At 43.8% G+C, this 18,601-nt stretch overlaps 1 protein-coding gene across 1 annotated transcript in view; it reads right to left on the bottom strand.

Annotated features, from left to right (window-relative positions):
* The window catches only part of LOXHD1 (lipoxygenase homology PLAT domains 1), a 165,171-nt gene that overhangs the window by 97,578 nt on the left and 48,992 nt on the right, over nucleotides 1-18,601 (bottom strand). Inside the window, exons 7-12 of the mRNA XM_058692205.1 lie at nucleotides 14,656-14,779; nucleotides 11,909-12,159; nucleotides 3,286-3,421; nucleotides 2,563-2,723; nucleotides 1,240-1,326; nucleotides 710-845 (exon numbers count right to left, since the gene is read on the bottom strand). Coding sequence (XP_058548188.1) covers nucleotides 710-845; nucleotides 1,240-1,326; nucleotides 2,563-2,723; nucleotides 3,286-3,421; nucleotides 11,909-12,159; nucleotides 14,656-14,779 — 895 coding nt within the window. The remainder of the gene's footprint in view (nucleotides 1-709; nucleotides 846-1,239; nucleotides 1,327-2,562; nucleotides 2,724-3,285; nucleotides 3,422-11,908; nucleotides 12,160-14,655; nucleotides 14,780-18,601) is intronic.

The raw sequence follows: 18,601 nt of genomic DNA, 5'->3' as shown, positions 1-18,601 counted from the left end.
GCTATACTATTAAAAACTTAAGGACTACCACAGTGATAGTAAATAGATTAATCATCTTAAGTGCCAATTCTGATCAATTGCTAATGTCTGCTTGGGGAGCTATATCGAGAGCGCTGAAACTCATTTCAGACTCAATGGGAGAGAATGCTGTGATCACTCAGTAATGTCTGCCAGGGGCAAAGGCAGGACATGTGCTGTGTCTCTGTCTATTCTGCTACTAGAACCTAGAGGTAAAATGATCTCCCTTAGCCCCTTTCAATGTGGAACCTGGGCCCCAGATTAAAAGCTTAGTCCCTCTCCTACTGGCCTTAAATAGAAATAGAGGACTCATCAGGGGTAGCCAATCACCAGATACAGCCTTCCTTTTTGGGGGAGCGTTTCAAGAATAATTTGAAGAAGATGTTTTCTTTAATGTCAGGAAGGCTGTGGAGAAACACTGCTCAGTGCAGAGTCTTCTCATCCCCTCATAGCCCACCTGAAGACCCATAAATGTCACCTCGCTCCCCCACACCCACCATCGTAGAGCGCTGGTACCATGCCGTAGAGATGACTCCTTCAAGCCAGTCTTAAGGCCGAGAACTAAGTTCACCCGGCATTTGGAGGGGGCCTGATGAGGTACAGCAGACGACACTACCACCTCATGGGCCAGCCCCCTGCTGACACACCGAGGAAGAGTTCCGCTGCCTCCCCCAGGATAGTGGGTACTCACTGGCCATTATCCTCCGCACCGTTGGGCCCTCTGCGGTCATTTCCCTCACGATCTCATTGTCATCCTCGTTGGCATCCAGCCAGCGATTGCAGTTGAAGTTATACTTGTCCTTGGTCAGGGTATTCATCAGGGTCATCTGGAATGAAGTCCTGGGTGAGCAAGGGGGTGTCCCAGAGATACACCACGCCCTGGGGGCCCCGTTCTGCTATTGCATCTAAGGGAGGCCACAGCCATCCTGTCAAGAGGATTTTTGTGGAAAGCAGAGTGCCAGATTAACACTTGTCCCTCTTGGTCCCTGGAGACCCACGCTTGCCCAGCAGCCAGGTGACTGGGGAACAATGCAAGTCTCCTAAACACCTGTGCATTTCCTTAGTCTGCTTTGGGGGTCCTCTCCCCTCAGGAAGTCCCCGTGTGTCCAAATTCAAGACCCACACTTACCCACCCCCACTCCCAACAGACTTATGTGACAGGGTTATTAGAAAGAGTTCCTCTCCCAACCACCTCCCAAGCCCCAAGATGGCACATCTCACCCTCTCTAAATGCCAGCCAGAACCAGGGCTCCTTCTGTCATGCCATGCCCGAATCTTGTAAAACCTGCCAAGATCCGGGAGCTCAATCTATGGGGTGAAATAACAAGCCTTGGGTGGACATAATCAAGTGAAATGTGTTTATCCTCACAGCTTACCCCTCCCTGGAGGGTACCCACCCTGGGCCACTTCTTCAGCAGTGAGGATGGCTTTGCTTCAAGCCACCCTCACAGACTTTGTCCTCTCGTGACCTTGCGACCAGGGGCACGTGAGGGCAAGATAGCCATGTAGGGCCGGGATTCAGTCTGCCCTGGTGAAATCGAACAAAAATAACTGACCCACAGTAGGATCCAGAATAAAGAAAATCTTGCAAGCAGTAAACTCCCAGTAACAAAACCCATATGGCAACCCTGTAAATTAGCACAGGCCCACAGCCCCAGAACTCTGCTGGGCACTGAAACAGACACAAAGATCAATACAGCAGTCACGCCCTTTCCCAAAGGGGCTGGCAGTCTAGCCGGGAGACAAATACATGAAGAGCAATGAACTGAGTGCATAACAGAAGCACCAGCGGGGTGCTCTGGGAAGACAGCTGAAAATTACAAATCATTCTCACCTAAAGGTCAGAGCACACTTCTGTTGGCAAAATAAGCCTTGCTCCGGTTTAATATGCACCAGAAATTTAGCGTTAAACTTACAATTTACCTTAAATTTGCTCCTTTCTTTTTTTTTTTTATTTTTTTTTTATTTTTTATTTTTTTATTTTTTTTTATTTTTGGGACAGAGAGAGACAGAGCATGAACGGGGGAGGGGCAGAGAGAGAGGGAGACACAGAATCGGAAACAGGCTCCAGGCTCCGAGCCATCAGCCCAGAGCCTGACGCGGGGCTCGAACTCACGGACCGTGAGATCGTGACCTGGCTGAAGTCGGACGCTTAACCGACTGCGCCACCCAGGCGCCCCAAATTTGCTCCTTTCTAATTCATTCCAGATGGGGTGGTTTGACGCTGCGGGCTCAGGGTCTCTGTTCTACTATGATTCCCCAGGATTCTAGGCTCCCCAAGAGCATTTCATACCTGCTTCTGTCCCCCAGGTTTGGTTCTGGAGTGTTTGATTCAGGTGAAGGGCCAGATCCAAAGTGCACACCATTCAATCAATACTTTGCCTATAAATCACTCTGGCACCCCTTGCAAGGAGCTGAACTTCTCATTGCACCCTTTTGTCCTCAAACTGGATTCAATCTGGCTTAGAAAACCATCCCCATGACAAACACGTCTTATGTCCCTTCCTCCTTCATCCCTCCCAGCCCATTACACTTCCTTCCTACCCTAAATTTCTCGATTATGCCTGGTTTGAACCACTTGTTATTGGGATTCAGGAGAATCTCATCCGTCCGCCCCTTCTGCCCATAAATCTGGATGAAGATTGGAGAGTTGGTACCAGCTTTCTTCAAGTCGGTCGTCCAGACCCACAAGGACCAGGGGAACTCTGCAGAGACAGGTCAAGAATAAAGAGATTTTCGTGTTACCAGTGGGGAAGGCGAGCAAATCCAAGGAGCTCAGGAATGAAGCACAGACCATGCACAAGTGTGGCCCACTCTCAGAAACCCGCTCTAACAGGTGCCAGTATTAGGAACCCAAGGATTCCCTGCTATTTGAAAGAGGGTACCTCAATGTTCCTTTTAACGTGGAAGTCTACTAGTATGTTTTAAGTAGGGAGAAGAGTTGACACCCTGCACCTCTGTATATTTAGAGTGCACTGTGTTAAACCGTTCAGTTTAACATCTAGCCCCTCACAGCAGCAGCTTATGCAGTTTGGGGTCACCGGGGTACTAGGCCTTGGTGCCGGGTATGTAACTCTATGCCGGGCACACAGCCTGTATCTTGGAGAACCGAGCTCTGCGGGGCCCATTCCCTTCCTTTCTAGAGGAGACCTGAGAAGCAGAAGTGGACTCCTTCGAGGTGAAGCTCTTGCCCAGGGGTCTGACATCCTGGCCTCTGTTGGCCCTGTCTGCAAGGCCACCAGCCTCTGATGCAGCCCCTGCACCTACTTTTTAGCCTCTTCTTCCTGAGAGACACCATCTCGTAGAGCTGCCTCTCGATCAGCCCGTCCACCTTCTTCTCGTCCAGCCAGTTGCCGCAAGGGAAGGTCTGCTGGATGCCGGTGAAGGGGCACAGAATCACCACCTGGGAGGGCAGATGAGTCTCCTGCAGCAGGTCCCCAGGTTGGGACCCTTACAAAGTTTGACAGCCTCTTCATATTATGGGTCGTCTACATCAGGTTCCTCAAGGAATGGCACTTCTCTTACTGTTCTCTGCCTCATTAAATCTTCGACCAAGAAATACCCCCCCCCCCACAAGAGGTCTTCCCAAGTAGGTATTATCCATCCTCCAATTTACCAGCCCAAATCCCGAATCCTCCCCTATATATAACACGCTCTTTGAACCCCGTGTTTCTTCACGCGCTTCATAAAACCTCAGACCAAACCAAATGAGCTAGAATACAACATTAATTCCCTACATTTGTCTTGTAGGGAAAAGGTCAATCACATAGAGAGCAATGTGTATCTGGAATTTAATACAAAAACAAACTGCTCTCTTCGGGGCTTGAGCCTCATTAAACCTTTCCTATGCTTTCTCTGATCACATTCTGAACTCATGAGTTTAGAACTCAGAAGTGTATCCAGCCTAGGCCACTCACATTAGAGATGTCCAAAGGAATGTTCTTGTGACACTACAAGATTTTCTATCAACCAAGAAATTTTGACTATTCACATTGCTAGATTCTCTGCTTTATCTTCTTTTTAACTTGAAAGCCAGTTTGACTCTAGAGCTGATCAAGCATTTTGACAAACTACTGTCTTACTGGGTGTTTGTTGTCAGTTGTTTATGGTTATTACCATTGACTATAGTTTCCTTGGATTGAATTATTATACTTAGATATACCCAGATATCTCTGAGAATTCAACTAATACTGTATGACTGTCATAGCCGTATGAAACCTTGCCTTATAACCAAGGGGAAGGAAGATAAAAGATTAGGGTCGGGGAGGGGAGTGTGTACACCCTCAATCTCCCAGAGAAACTCTCCTTCCTAGAGATAAATGATGTCTCAGAGCCTCAGGCAGTAGCCTCCTCAAACACTTTAGTCCTGTGACACAAATGTGTTAGCAATTCATAGAGTCTACCCCAACATGCATTCAACATATGGGAAAGCTGAGGTCCAGAAAAGGGAATGAAGTGCCCAAGTTTGGAGTTAGTTGGTGTCAGTACCAGAAGCATAAATGCTCTTGACTCCTATTAGTTAGGGGCCTTTTACACCCATCAGCAAGAATTTCAGGATTCCTATTAAGGCTGAGGTCCCCTGGGACCCATTACTGCACGCCATCTTTTATGCTGAAGAGTCTATGCAACCATGCATTCAGAAGTGGACCTACCTGTACACAAAGATGGAGGGCACCCACAGAGGGTGGTCTAGGGGCACAGAAAGTAATAATCACCAACAATTATTTAACAACCTTTCTTTCTTCCCTCTGAACAAATCCTGCAATTACTTCCTCTTAGTTTACTCCTGAATTACTCTCTAGTTTTTACATGTGTATTCGTCTTGTTTGATCAATAGGAGGAGCAAACTCCTAAAAGGCTGAGGTTGTATGTTCTCACCCCTTATGGCTCCCCCAAAGATGGCTCTAAGCATACAATAAGTACTTAAAAATTCTTGTTAAAAGTTCTACTTCTGGAATAGGTAGTCCAACAAACAAGGTAGTCTGAAAAGCCTCTCACCACTGCAAAATACCCACAGGCCATATAAATAACAGGAAATATCATTTTATATACATTGTTGAGCTGACAAGAAGTTACAGAAAGGCCATAAGAGCCAGCAAAATTCAGAGTAAGCAGAAGCCAAGAGAATGGGTATATGTGAAGGCTAAAGTTGGTGCTGCACCAAAAGCGAAAAGACAATACCAGACACTCAGAGATCAGGAAATCAACAGCCAATTGGAAGCAGGAGGCTAGCCCTTGGGGTTTGCAAACTGGAGGATATGAACTACAAATCCTGAATAAGCAGAAACACTTGAAGGAGCTGCTCCCTCAGAAAAAAGGTAGAGAGGGGAACATCTGCAAAGAGATCCTATCTTCTCTGCCTTTGCTCCAGACAGATAATAATAATCTTCCCTGAGAATTAGTTACCATAATCCTGGTCCCAGGCAGAATAAGTAGTAATACACAGACACCTAGATGTGTCGGGACACCTAGATGTGTCAAAGAGAAGCACCAGCATGCCAAAGACAAAAAGAAGATAAGAGCATCAGGACAGAAAAGAGAGCTGACAGCAATTAGACTAACAGAAGCCAGAAAATGCCTGGGGGAGGGGAGGGGCAAAATAACTCAATCTAGAATTCTGTACTCCAGAATTATCTTTCAAGAATGAGGATGAAATAAAAACATTTCCCAAATGAACAAAAACAGAGCCCACCACCAACAGACCCTAACCAAAGGAACTTCTAAAGTGTGAACTTCAGGAAGAAGAAAATGGACACCAGAAATAAGGTCTCTGATGCAAGAAGGGATGGCAAGCAAACAAGCTGGCAAGCACATAGGTAAATCTAAACAGTGATTCTACAAAACTGTATCTCACGTGTGGATTTGAAAATAATTTAAAATAAGCTAAAACACTAAGTGAGAATAGCATGAGGCCCAGATGCAGGGTTATTACCATTAGAGATTTTCAAGGTCCTTGCCAAAAAGAAAGTAGAGATGGTAACTGAATTTTGGGTTTGCCACATTAAGTACGTAGGGTAAAACTTCAAGAGTAACCAGTAAAACAACAACACAAAACAAACCAGAAATAGAATATAATTTCTAATTTAGTATCAAGGGAAAAAAACAACCAATCCACAAGAAACAAAAACTATAAAAGTAGAAAAACCAACATGCCAGAAAGTACAATAAATATAAGTGGACTAAGTTTGCCAGTTAAAAGACAGATGGTGTCAGACTGGATTATGGTAAAGATTTAGTTAATTCACCAAGAGGCTATAGTAACTCCACACTTAATAACATAGCCTCACACTATATACAGCAAAAACTGTTAGCTCTACCATAAGAAATTGAAATATCTACCACTCATGTGAGAAATTTCAACACATCTTTCTTAGTAATTAATAGATCAAATAAAATGCTAGTAAGGAAATAGATAATTCAAATAATAAAAGTATTAATAAACTGAATTTAATATATAAACTCAAAATCTTAAATTCAACCCTAGGAACAAATGTGCAAATTGAACATGCATTGTAAAGTAAATTTCAAATCTCCTTAAACGGCATCATACAGACTATATTTGCTGGTTGAAATGATATTAAATTAGAAATAAATAACAAAACACAACAAAAGAACATGTATTTAAAACCTAAAAATCACACCTCAAAATAGCTAATGGGTCACAGAAAAATTTTAAGTAGAACAATAACTAAGCATAAAGCAAAAATAAAAAAGCATAAAGGAAAAAGCTGACAAATTGCCTTTCATCAATATTGAAAGTTTCTGCTCTTCAGAAAACATTGTCCTGAAAATGAAAAGGAGGGGCACCTGGGTGGTTCAGTCAGTTAAGCATCCAACTCTTGATCTCAGCTCAGTTCATGATCTCACAATTTGTGAGATGGAGCCCCACATGGGGCTCTGCACTGACAGTGTGGAGCCTGCTTGGGATTCTCTCCCTCTCTCTCTGCCCCTCCCTTGCTTGCTCGCTCTTGCTCTCTCAAAATAAATAAATATACTTAAAAAAAAAAGAAAATGAAAAGGTAAGTCACACTTTGGGAGATTATATTTAATATACCACAAACATATAGAGATATATCTGACAAAATACTTCTATCAAGAATATATGAATAGCTCTTATATATTAGTAATGAAAAGACAAAAAAAATTAAGATAGTCAAAAGATACTTCACAAAAGATATACAAATGACCAATAAGCACATGAAAATAATGTTCAACATAAGTGGTAATCAGAGGCATGTAAATTAAAATCACAATCAAATACTATGATATGCCCATTATAATAGCTAATAAATAAAAGATTGACAATATCAAGCGATAGTGAATTCTCATACATCAGATGGACATACAAAACAGTATAGCCACTTGAAACCAGCTTGGGAGATCTTTAAAAAGATATGTGTATATCTACCATAGGATCCAGATATTCCACTTTTAGGTATTTACCCAAAAAAATTAAAAACATGCTCATACAAAGACTTGTACATGATTTTTCATAGCAGCTCTGCTCATAATAGCAGACAAAGAACAAAAACTGGAAGTGACCCAAATGTACACAAACAGTTGAATGGATGAATGAACTTGTAAACCCTAACAATGAAATAATACTTAGTGATAAAAATAATAAATTACTAATATGCAACACAACATAGATAAATATCAAAAATATTATACTGAGTAAAAGAAGTCACATGCACACGTGCGCATACACACACACAGGAGTGCACGCTGCATGATTCCTCTTATATTAAATGCTAAGAAAGACAATTCTAATCTTTAGTGACTGAAATCATGTTAGTGTTTCAAGCCATATAGACTGATGGGGGTGGGTGGAGCACAAGAAACAGGTTGCAGTGATGGAAATTTCTATGTATCAGTTCTGGTAATAGTTACATGGTATATGAATTTGTCAAAACTCATAGAACTGCACAGTATAATTCTATGTCAATTATACCTCAACAAAGTTGATTTTTAAATGAAGCAATAAAATTAAACTGAATGGTAATAAAAATATTCCATAGTGTAATGTGTGGGGTGCAGCTAGGGCACTACTCTGAGGCAAAGTTATAGTATCAAATGCTTATATGAGAAAACAAGTCGGCTAAAAATTAATGAGCTAAGAATCCAACTTAAGAATTTAGAAAAATAAATGGGGCCCCTGGGTGGCTCAGTCGGTTGAGAGTCCAACTTCAGCTCATCAGGTCATGATCTTACAGTTCGTGAGTTCGAGCCCTTCATCGGGCACTCTGCTGTTGGCACAGAGCCCACTATAGATCCTCTGTCTCCCTCTCTCTCTGCACCTCCCCCGCTCACATGCTCTTTCTCAAAAATAAACATTAAAAAAAAAAGAAATTAGAAAAATAGCAACAACAGAAACCCAGAGAAATTAAGAGAACAGAAACCGACAAGATGGAAATAGAGATAAAATGGACTATAAACAAAGCCAAATGTTGATTATTTAAAACGACTAAACACACTTTTTGTGAGAATGCTATTTTTAAAAAGCAAGAAGGCATGAACAAATGATGTTAGAAATAAAAAGGGGATCATAATTATAGATGCAGCAGAAGTTAAAAAGATAAGGGAATGCTGTATAAGACTAACATTGTAAGTGCCAATACATTTGATACCTATAAACATACAAATTCCAAGAAAAATACAGCTCATTAAAACATTCGAGAAGATGGGGCGCCTGGGTGGCTCAGTTGTTTGAGCGTCTGACTTGAGCTCAGGTCATGATCTCACGGCTCATGAGTTTGAGCCCCGCGTCGGGCTCTGCTGACAGCTCAGAGCCTGGAGCCTGCTTCGGATTCTGTGTCTCCCTCTCTCTCTGCCCCTAAGCCACTTGCATTCTGTTTCTGTCTCTCTCAAAAATAAATAAACATTAAAAAAAAATTAAAAATAAATAAATAAAACATTCGAGAAGAAATAGAAAGCCTAAATAATTCTATAACCAGCAAAACAAACACAACAACTTTTTTAAATTAGTAATTTCCCTTTCTCTCTCTCTCTCTCTCTCTCTCTCTCACACACACACACACACACACACAATTTTGTAAGAGACTGCAACCAAACTTTGAGGGACAGATCACTGCAATTTTATACACCCTCTTTCAGGAAAGACAGTATTTCTCATTCCATGCCAGGATCAAACCTGCCAAGGACTATAGGAGAAAGGAAAATAAGGGCCATGCCCTTCAAAAACATATACACAAAAATTCTATATAAAATGCTGGCAAACCAATTCCAGAAGCATGTAAAATTAAAACCTTTTATGACCAAGTTTGTCTTCAAGAAATTCGGAGTTGGTCTGCCACTAGAAAATGCAGTCCTAATTCACCAAATTGACAAGTAAAAGAGAAAAGTTTCATGACTAGAGCATTAAATGCAGAAAAAGCATTAGATAAAATTCAACAATAAATAATAAAAACTTTGAACAATACAGAAATAGAAGAGGATTTCCTAATCTAATCTAAGACTACCTACCAAACCCCTCAAAAATCATAATTACCTCAATAGAAAATTAGAAGCAGTTCCTGTAAAATCAAAACCAAAACAAAGATGTCTACTATTAACCCTACTGTTCAGCACTGTACTGCTCATGTGGTCAAATACAAAAAAAAAAAAAAAAAAAAAAAAAAAAAAATTAAATATAAGCTTTGGAAAGAAAGAAACCAAACTGTCACCATTCACAAACAGCAAAGTTTCTATAAAGAAACTTCTCCCAAAATCTGTAGACAAATTATAATTAATTAAAGTTTAGTAAGATGGCTATTTGTAAACTCAATGCACGAAAGTACTTCTATTTCTACAGAGTATTTCTATTTCTTCTATTTTAAACAAATAGTTTAAAAATATAATTTTAAATTGGTATCATTTATAATAGGAACAAAAATTATAAGGCCTCTATGAATATATCTAACAAAGACGTGCAAGATCTTTATCAAGAAAGATATGAAACTATAGAAAAACACTAGGTCTCTTGGGTGGCTCTGTCGGTTAAGCATCCAACTCTTGATTTCGGCTCAGGTCATGATCTCATAGTTGGTGAGATCAAGCCCCTTGTTGGGCTCTACACTGATAGCACGGAGCCTGCTTGGGATTCTCTCTCTCCCTCTCTCTCTGCCCCTCTCTGGCTCACACACACATGTGCTTTCTCTCTCACTCTCTCTCAAAATAAATAAACTTTTAAAGTAAGGGAAAAACAGGGGAAATATTAAAGAAGACCTAAATATTAAAGAAGACTGAAATTTTAAGAGGTACATAATGCTCATACATATAAAAAGTACTTAGTAAAGATATCAATTCTTCCAAATGGATCTACATATCCAATTGAATTCTGTTGAACATAATTCTTCATGGAACTTGGCAAGAAAATTCTAAAATTTCTATGGACGGGTTAAGAGCCATGAATATTAATACCATCCTAAGGAAGATGAATACAATGAGTCAATTTGTCCTAGAAGATACCAAGACTTACATAAAGACATGAAATGATGAGAGTGAGTATTGTATTAGTGTCGGAAAAAATTAAATCAATAAATGGAACAGACAAAAAAGCTCAGAGGCAAAACCATACATCTGGGGAATTTGATGAGACTAAATTGCCTTTCTAGAACAGTTGAGAAAGAATTACTATTTAGTAAATCAGTGATTCTGAAACTTCCTTAATGATAAGAATTATCTGAATATCCCAATTACCTAGAAATTCTGACTCAGTAGACTTGCATTGTAGTCAAGGAATCTATATTTTTAAAAGAATTACAGCGTTTTTAAAATTGTTTTTAATTTGTATTTATTAAATTATACAATACAATTTAAATAATAATTTAAATTATTAAATTATGAGAGAGAGAGAGAGAGAGAGCGTGAACAGGGGAGGGGCAGAGAGAGGGAGCCACAGAATCCGAAGCAGGCTCCAGGGTCTGAGCTGTCAGCACAGAGCCCAACAGTGGACCATGAGATCATGACCTGAGCCAAAGTCAGATACTTAACCGACTGAGCCACCCAGGTGCCCCTGGATAAAGCATTTCTAAATTAAATCTTCCCTTGCTCAAAGAACATTGTAGGCAAGCTACGAAAAGATACTTGAACATATACTATCAACCAACTGGATGTTTGTACAAAGATGTATAAGAATGTCATGGCAACATTGTTTATATTAGCAAATATCAAGAAATACAACCCTAAAATGTCTGTAAATTAAAGAACAAACAAATAAATGGTGACTGATTCATGCAATGGAATGAATGTGAAATTGATGAACTACAGTTTCTGTTACCAATTCAGATGAATGTCTAAAGCATAGTGTTGAATGAAAACTGCTACATTCAAATAATATATACATAGGTAACAATTCATAATAGTGTATGCTCTTTGGGGAAAAGAAAATTTTTTGATTGGGTAAGGGCACAGTGGAGTTTCAAAAGTATTGGAAAAGTATTTCTTAAGTAGGGTGGTAGACAAAATGTGTATTTGTTTTCTTATCATTATCTATAGTTTACTTTCATTGAGTATATGCTTTAAAGCAGAAGTATTCCACAATGCAAACATACATTCAAAAATACTTGCTGATTGACAGATTTATAAGGTGAAGTGAAACACTACACCAAGAATCAGGATAGTTTGTAACTATCAACTACTACCTCTGGATAAGCTATCCTGCAGTCTGGCCCTTGGATACGTGCACAGTGCAGCCCTCATTCCTGACCATAAGCAGAACAAGATGGACGGGCATGTTACCAATCCAATTGCCCAATGAAAGGGATTGCCCATGTGCTCTGTAGCTGGTCCAACGCAAGCAGGAAGCAGGAAGCAGGTCAGAGTTTGTATTTTCAAGTTAAAGAAGAGAGGGGTTGAATCAGGAAAGGGCCGTCCCTGGGGCATCCCTTACCTTCTCACAGTGCCAGCCTCTGTTGACGCCTACATTGCCGTGTCCAATGGAGACCCGACTCAGGGGGCTGAGGAGGACAGCCAACTCGATGTGGAAAATGTCTGTGCGGCCACGGTCAAACACACCGCCTTCCAAGAAGATTTTCCCACTGTTCTTATTCCCTCTGGCCCCATACATAACCAAGTAGATTTTGGATTTGGTCCCGGCACCCCGGACATCCCCAGTGAAGACGGTGACAATATATGAAATAGCTGGTGTGGAAGCAACAGGGAAGGAGAGAGTTAGTGCCAGCTGATTACAAAATCCCACCCAAGTCTCCCCTCCCTGGCTACCGCCTCCCTAGGCCCTCCCTCTTCCACACGTCTTCATTCCCCCCTCGTCCTCCTTCCCCAGATGACATCCAGTGCCCCTCTCCGCTTTGTGCTCTTTTTTCAGTTTGTGTGTCAATGTATCTGAGTTTAGGAATAAACTGCAGGTATTACCCTAAGAAGCTGCCAGCCCTGATTATAAGAAACTAACAGAGAGAAGGAGGAATTTGAGTTGGCTAAGAATAGTACTTGTTATTAATGTTAATTACCATGTGCATATTATTAATAGCTGCCGGATGAATTCTGTTATGTCTGATTTAATTATAATAGTCAACTCCATTAATGGAGATTTATATTCGGGGCTAGCTGATTCATTTTGCTTGCTCTTTTGCTCATAACTTAAAAAGATAACTTTTAATAGAGGGCACTAATGTCTGAGCCTGACGTGCTGGGTTGAGGAAAGAGTGAGGGAAGGAGAGCACACTGTGGTCAGGCCATTTGAGGTTTTGGTCAGTCGGGAGGTGAGACGAGGACATGAAGTTCTGGGCAAGAGCCAGCAAAGGGAGATTAAGCTGTGACATGGGACTGAGTAAGAGAAAACACCAAAGACCAGCATCTGGACAGGAAACTCTGCTAAGGTCTGGCCTCCCTCCATTTTGCTCTGGAGTCTAAGGCAATGGCGTACAGGCACACACCCCTCCACCCCACCCCCTGCCTCACCCCTAGCCCCGGACCCAGGGAAATGAAAATCCTGAAAGTCTTTTGGAGCTAGCCACATGCAGCTACGGGATGCGTGATTCATTGAAACGTTTACACCTTCCTTTGTTCAACAAACGCTGACTGAGTGCTTACTACATGCAAGGCCTCAGGGAGACTAGAAGATGAACAAATGGTGTCTCCAGCTCTGTTTCTCCAAAACACACCCAGTACACAATCCCATGGCCCAGGCTACCAGTAATTCCCAGCCTTTGACAGACATTTCTCCTTCTCCTCTACCACTGGAGGTCAGTAAGAGTAACATGGTTAAAGGGGTCAGAGCAGACCCATTCTGGGATCTGGTTTTGTTGTTGTTGTTTTGTTTTGTTTTGTTTTAAGTAGGCTTCATGCCCAGTGCAGAGCCCAACACCGGGCTTGAACTCACGACTCTGAGATTAAGACCCGAGCTGAGATCAAGAGTCCGATGCTTAACCAACTGAGCCACCCAGGTGCCCCTCCTATCTGTTTCTGAGTAAATAATATGCAAGCTTCAGTTACAAATAACGTGCAAGGCTGGAAAGTGCTGGAGCAGAGGAACGTGTGATTTCCTAACTGATAGCAGTCAAGGTCTGCCCAAGTGTCTGGTGCAAAGGAAGGGAGGGAGTGCCTGTCTACAGGAAGGAGGGAGGGCTCAGAGGGAGTGACAGGGAGCAGGAATTTGAGGAGTGTAGAGAAGACAAATGGCATTACAGGCTGAGGAGAAAGATATTCTAAAGATAAAGTGAGAGAAAGAGTAAGGCCAGCAGCTCAGGGCGGGGTGGGGGAAGGCACGGATGAGGAGAGGGCCAGGCGAGGGGAGAGAAGCTCCCTCCCCCCCCCGTCCCCCCAGCAGAAGCAGAAGACAAGTGGATGAGGCAGAAGGAGGGTAAAGGGGGTGTAGGTTCAAGAAAGAGCAAAAGGTGTGCTGATGAGGTGGAGCGAGACAGGTGAGCATCTGGAAGTGAGACAAGATGTTGGAAGATTCAGCTGACACATATGTTGCAGCCAAACCATGAAGCAGTTTGCATACTGTGCCCCAGGACTTGGACCTCTTCTCTGTGCAGTGCTAAGCAACAGGATGCTGTGCAGCAGAGCACGTTCTCAGATGGGCACATTCACGACACTGATGTTCCGGAACATCCACAAACTCCCGTGCTGGGAGGTGCGGGTTTTCTGTGGAATCCGCACAGGTGGAGACTAAGGTGGCAGCCCGAATCCGGATCTGTCACTTGCCAGCTGCGTGACCTTGGACAGGTCTCTCAATGCCTATGTGACTCAGTTTGCTCCTCTGTGAAATGGAAATGATAACAGTTTCTATATTACGGGGTCCTTGTGAGGGTTAAAGGGGACAAAACGGGTCAAGTGCCTAGGGGGCCTGGCATACACTAAGCACGCAATAGTAAGAGGAGCTAAGAGTAAATCCACACCCTCATCCACTGTGAACAGGAGTTCACATTCCAGCTTCACCTAGTGGCTAATCTCTTCTGCCCTGAAAGTTAGTATCTGCTCAGGAGCACCTCCCCCGCCTCCTCTGGCATCAGCAGAGCCTCAGGCTCCAGCACAAAGGGACGGAACACTTTCAAGAGCAGGAGGAGTGGCTGGCTCCTGCTGGATCACAGGCCTCCAGGCCCACCAAGGAGAACACCGAACCTCAGGCAGAAAGTGAAATACCAGCCAATCGTGCTTCCCCTTTCTCAGTTCTACCTGTGGTCTCAGCTCCGCCCACTAAGATATCCCTTTGGATTTTGCCGTCATCTTCATCCAAGGCCAGCCAGCGGTTAAGAGGGAAGTCATATTTTCTCTTGTTCCCAATATCTTCAATGACAATCTGGGAAGGAGAAGAGAGGGCGGGGACGGCAAGGGTCACTAACAGCGCACCTGGTGATCGAATACCTCCATCACTTGAATGCACTCTAAGAATACACTCTCACCTTCTTTGTGGCCCAGGGAAAGCTTAGCACAAGCACATGCCTTTTGCAAAGCACTGAGAGGCACATGGGGACGACTGGCAAGTACCTCCTACTTGAATGACTGAGCCACTATTCCCTCCTCTGCTGCAGATCATTTTCACAACTAAGTGCAGGAAATTTGGCAGGATGTGCCCTGTGAGACCCGGGTGTGAAGCCTGGATTTACAGACTGCAACGAGAGCATCACCTTCCCCACCTGCTGAAGCCTGGGACCCTACCCTCGGTGAGAAGCCGAGTCCACAAGGAGAATTACAAGCCCCAAATGAGGCACACAGAATCCCAGGGGCTGGTGATCAGGTCAGAAAACATCAGCCACTGATAGCAAGGATAAAGGAAGTGGCCGTCTACAAAGCCTCCCACAGGGCACTCACATGTGGGCCAGGCTGGCGAGGCTGAGATAAGAATGTCTTTCAGAGTTTACCAAGGAGCTGAAAGGCCCTTTCAAGCGTGCCAGGAGCCCAACTGAAAACCCACTCTAAGATAAGCAGACTCATCAATAACTAGAATCTCTCCCCCAGTTGTAGCCCTGTGCAGGCAGAAGCATCTGGAGACAGGGTGAGTTGGAAAGTGAAAGTGTCTGCCCAGGTGTTCCCAAGATTGCCCAAGGGCGGCGGGGGGTGGGGGGTGGTGGCGATTTCAATGAAAGACTCCCTTCCTAAGATCAAAATGTCTGCAGTGTGGAAACAGGGCACACACTGGGCTGCCTGAAGCCATCTTACCCTATTCTAACCCCGTTTTCAAAAAAAGAACTTTCTGGGCTAAGAGCTGTTTTCCTAAGGACACCACCCACTAGGGAAAAGCCGGTGGCCTGAACCAGTGACTGGAAGCCACTGTCCTCCCAACCTTCTCTCCTCAGATATATCCAGCATTCAGGCTTTGGGTTATAAATCAGTCCCTTGTGCGTTTGGTTGGTGTGAGTCACCCTTCAGAGCCTGCTGATTTGATGGAGTGTCTGTACTTTTAAAGCTGAGCACCTGGAGGCCACTGTGGCACAGGCCAGAGAGGGTTCTGCTGTCAAAGTCCAGCCTGTCACAACATTTCTATCTGCACATTTCTCGGTGGTTTTCATCTCCGTGTTAGGGGGAGACTGGGGAGCCAATGACAAAGGTCTGAGGCTTCAGCCCGCCTCCTAACCCCCTTTACTCTGGCTCCCACAAAGTTGGAAAAGCAGAGTGAAGGAAAACAGAACTTCGTTTATCAGAGAAGCTATCAAGCCTACTAATAAACCTTGGCATACAGATTCACCATCTCTGTCTTTCAGTGTTCACAGACTAGCGTACCAGCCACGGTTTCAAGAGCGAGAACACCACCCTCACAGCTCATCATCAATACCACCCTCACAGTTGTCATCAATAAAGGGCCCCCTACTGGCCTGGTGTCTGATGGAAATTCCTCACCTGAGAAGTTTAGCTAATCTGAGAAATAGAACGTGTATCATTAACTACCTCTACAAGACAAAACTAGCTGAGCCACGAAGGAAAGAGACAATATTTGAATACATTTTTGGAAAAATTAGATTTTCCAAAATACTAAATACAAAGAAGGGCCAAGAGAGATGATGAGAGGTTAAATACTGGTGCAGAAAGTATCAGAGTCCATGAACAGGTCTTAAACTTTTCTAGGGGTGCCTGGGTGAAGCGTCCGACTTCAGCTCCGGTCATGATCTTGCGTGGCTCATGAGTCCGAGCCCTGCGTCAGGCTCTGTGCCAACAGCTCAGCTCGGAGCTGGGAGACTGCTTGGGATTCTCTGTCTCCCTCTCTCTCTTCCCCTCCCTTGCTTTGTCTCTCTCTCTCAAAAATAAACATTAAAAAAATTATAAAAAATTTTAAAAAACCTTTTCTAGATGCATATTAAAATATGTAAACAATTATTCATCAAAACTTTTGGCCCCAAGGTCTACAAGATGAGGCTGGAGGAAGCTGGCTCCCGGGGAGCAGGGTATCTGGGAGCACGTCTGGTAGCAGATGGCGATCCTTCAGTGGGCAGGAGCAGAGAAGGGGAGGCAGGGAGGGAAATGACCACGTGCCGACTGCCGTATGTAAAGACTGTACAGGGGTGTGTGTGTGTGTGGGGGGGGGGGGGGTAGCGGGTTCTCTCAGAGGCGTCCTGGCCTCTGCTGGGTGGGTTGTGGCTCACTCATGACCCCTGATGCTTAGACAGTCATAACCAAGAGCCCCTTCCGAGGGAGGAGTGAGCGGCTTTCCCACTTCTGTTTACAAGTTGCCCACACATCTCTGGGATTTCATGGAGTTCCTTTCAAGAATCCAGGACATGTCAGGAACGGTTTTCGCTAAGAGAATGAAATGGTGGTGTTCCCTCCAGACCACTGTTACCCAGATTCTGTTGTTGTGGCAGGGACCGCTGTAAAATAGGACTGGGGAAATAGAAACGCCCCTCACCATGACTGACAGAAGCACATACTTGGAGGCAGGAAAGGGGAGAGAGAGAGAGAGACAGACACTGTGTGTGTGAGAGACAGACAGACAGTCAGAAGCAATGACCTAATAAAAAGCAAGAACCATTATCTCCTGGAGGAATACTCTCCATGGGCAGAAAGCTCCCAGGCAGCGCTGGCCTTCTGAGAGGCAAGAGGGCAAGCAGGGGTCACGAGCCCCCTGGGAGATGAGGCCACAGCCAGAGAAGGCCTGTCCACGGTGGAACCCACTGTCTTCAGCAGCCACAAGGACACAGCAGAGTCATAAGATTGGACCAGCCAATGGTAAAAGTAACTTATTCTTCTACCCCAAAGAAGAGGAGGAAAAGATGGAGCTGCCCAAGCAGGGGTCATTTCTTCCCTATTCTTCCCAATGGTTTAGAGATACACTCAGATGATCCAGGGCCTTGGGGCCTTCATTTCCACCCCACCCTGCAAGGTAAACGTGCCTGTGTGAGCACATGGCATGGGTCCTGGAGTCAGTAGATTTTAGATCGATGGGGAGTGTCACGTATGATTCATGACAGCTCTCCCTGCTCTACACTGAAAAAATTTGCACCAATTTTATATAACCTATTAGAACAGAGGCCTGTTCTGGGCAGAAGTGAAACCCACACACACAGCAATTTGAGGAGAATGAAGGGTCCCCTCCCTCGCACTCATGCACCAAGGTGCCCGAGATGTGCACAATCTGAGTGGTCCACACAGCGTACCCACTATGTACCAGGCATGAGGGCAGGCAAAGAATGTAAAACAAGCCTCTGCTTTCAAGGGGTTTTCAATCTTTCCTTTAAAAATGCATAAATGGGGACACCTGGGCAGCTCAGTCGGTTAAGCATCAGAGTCTTGATTTCAGCTCAGGTCATGATCTCATGGTTCATGAGATCGAGCCCCAAGTCGGGTTCAGCACTGACAGCATGGAGTCTGCTTGGGATTCTCTCTCTCCCTCTCTCTCTTCCCCACCCCTGCTTGCGCTTGTGCCCTCTTTCTCAAAATAAATAAAGACTAAAAATGCATATATGTTATCCAGTAAAAGTAACCTGTGACCCATAGGCAGCCATCATCACATTTCAAGAACCACTGGAGAACTGTGGCTTCCTTCCAGAGTTCTAAGATCAAAGGGCAAAGACCAGGTAAGTTCTGACACAGGAGAAAAAAGGAGGAAGACTTTCGGAGTTTATGAACCCACTAAAATAAATCTCAGCATCTAGCTTGTGGAAAAGCAAATGAATGTTCCTTGGGGGAA

The sequence above is a fragment of the Neofelis nebulosa genome, chromosome 11 (genome assembly GCF_028018385.1).
Source record: "Neofelis nebulosa isolate mNeoNeb1 chromosome 11, mNeoNeb1.pri, whole genome shotgun sequence".
NCBI classification, from domain to species: Eukaryota; Metazoa; Chordata; class Mammalia; order Carnivora; family Felidae; genus Neofelis; species Neofelis nebulosa.
Note: the sequence above shows the minus strand (reverse complement) of the source record. Positions and strands in the feature narration are given on the sequence as shown.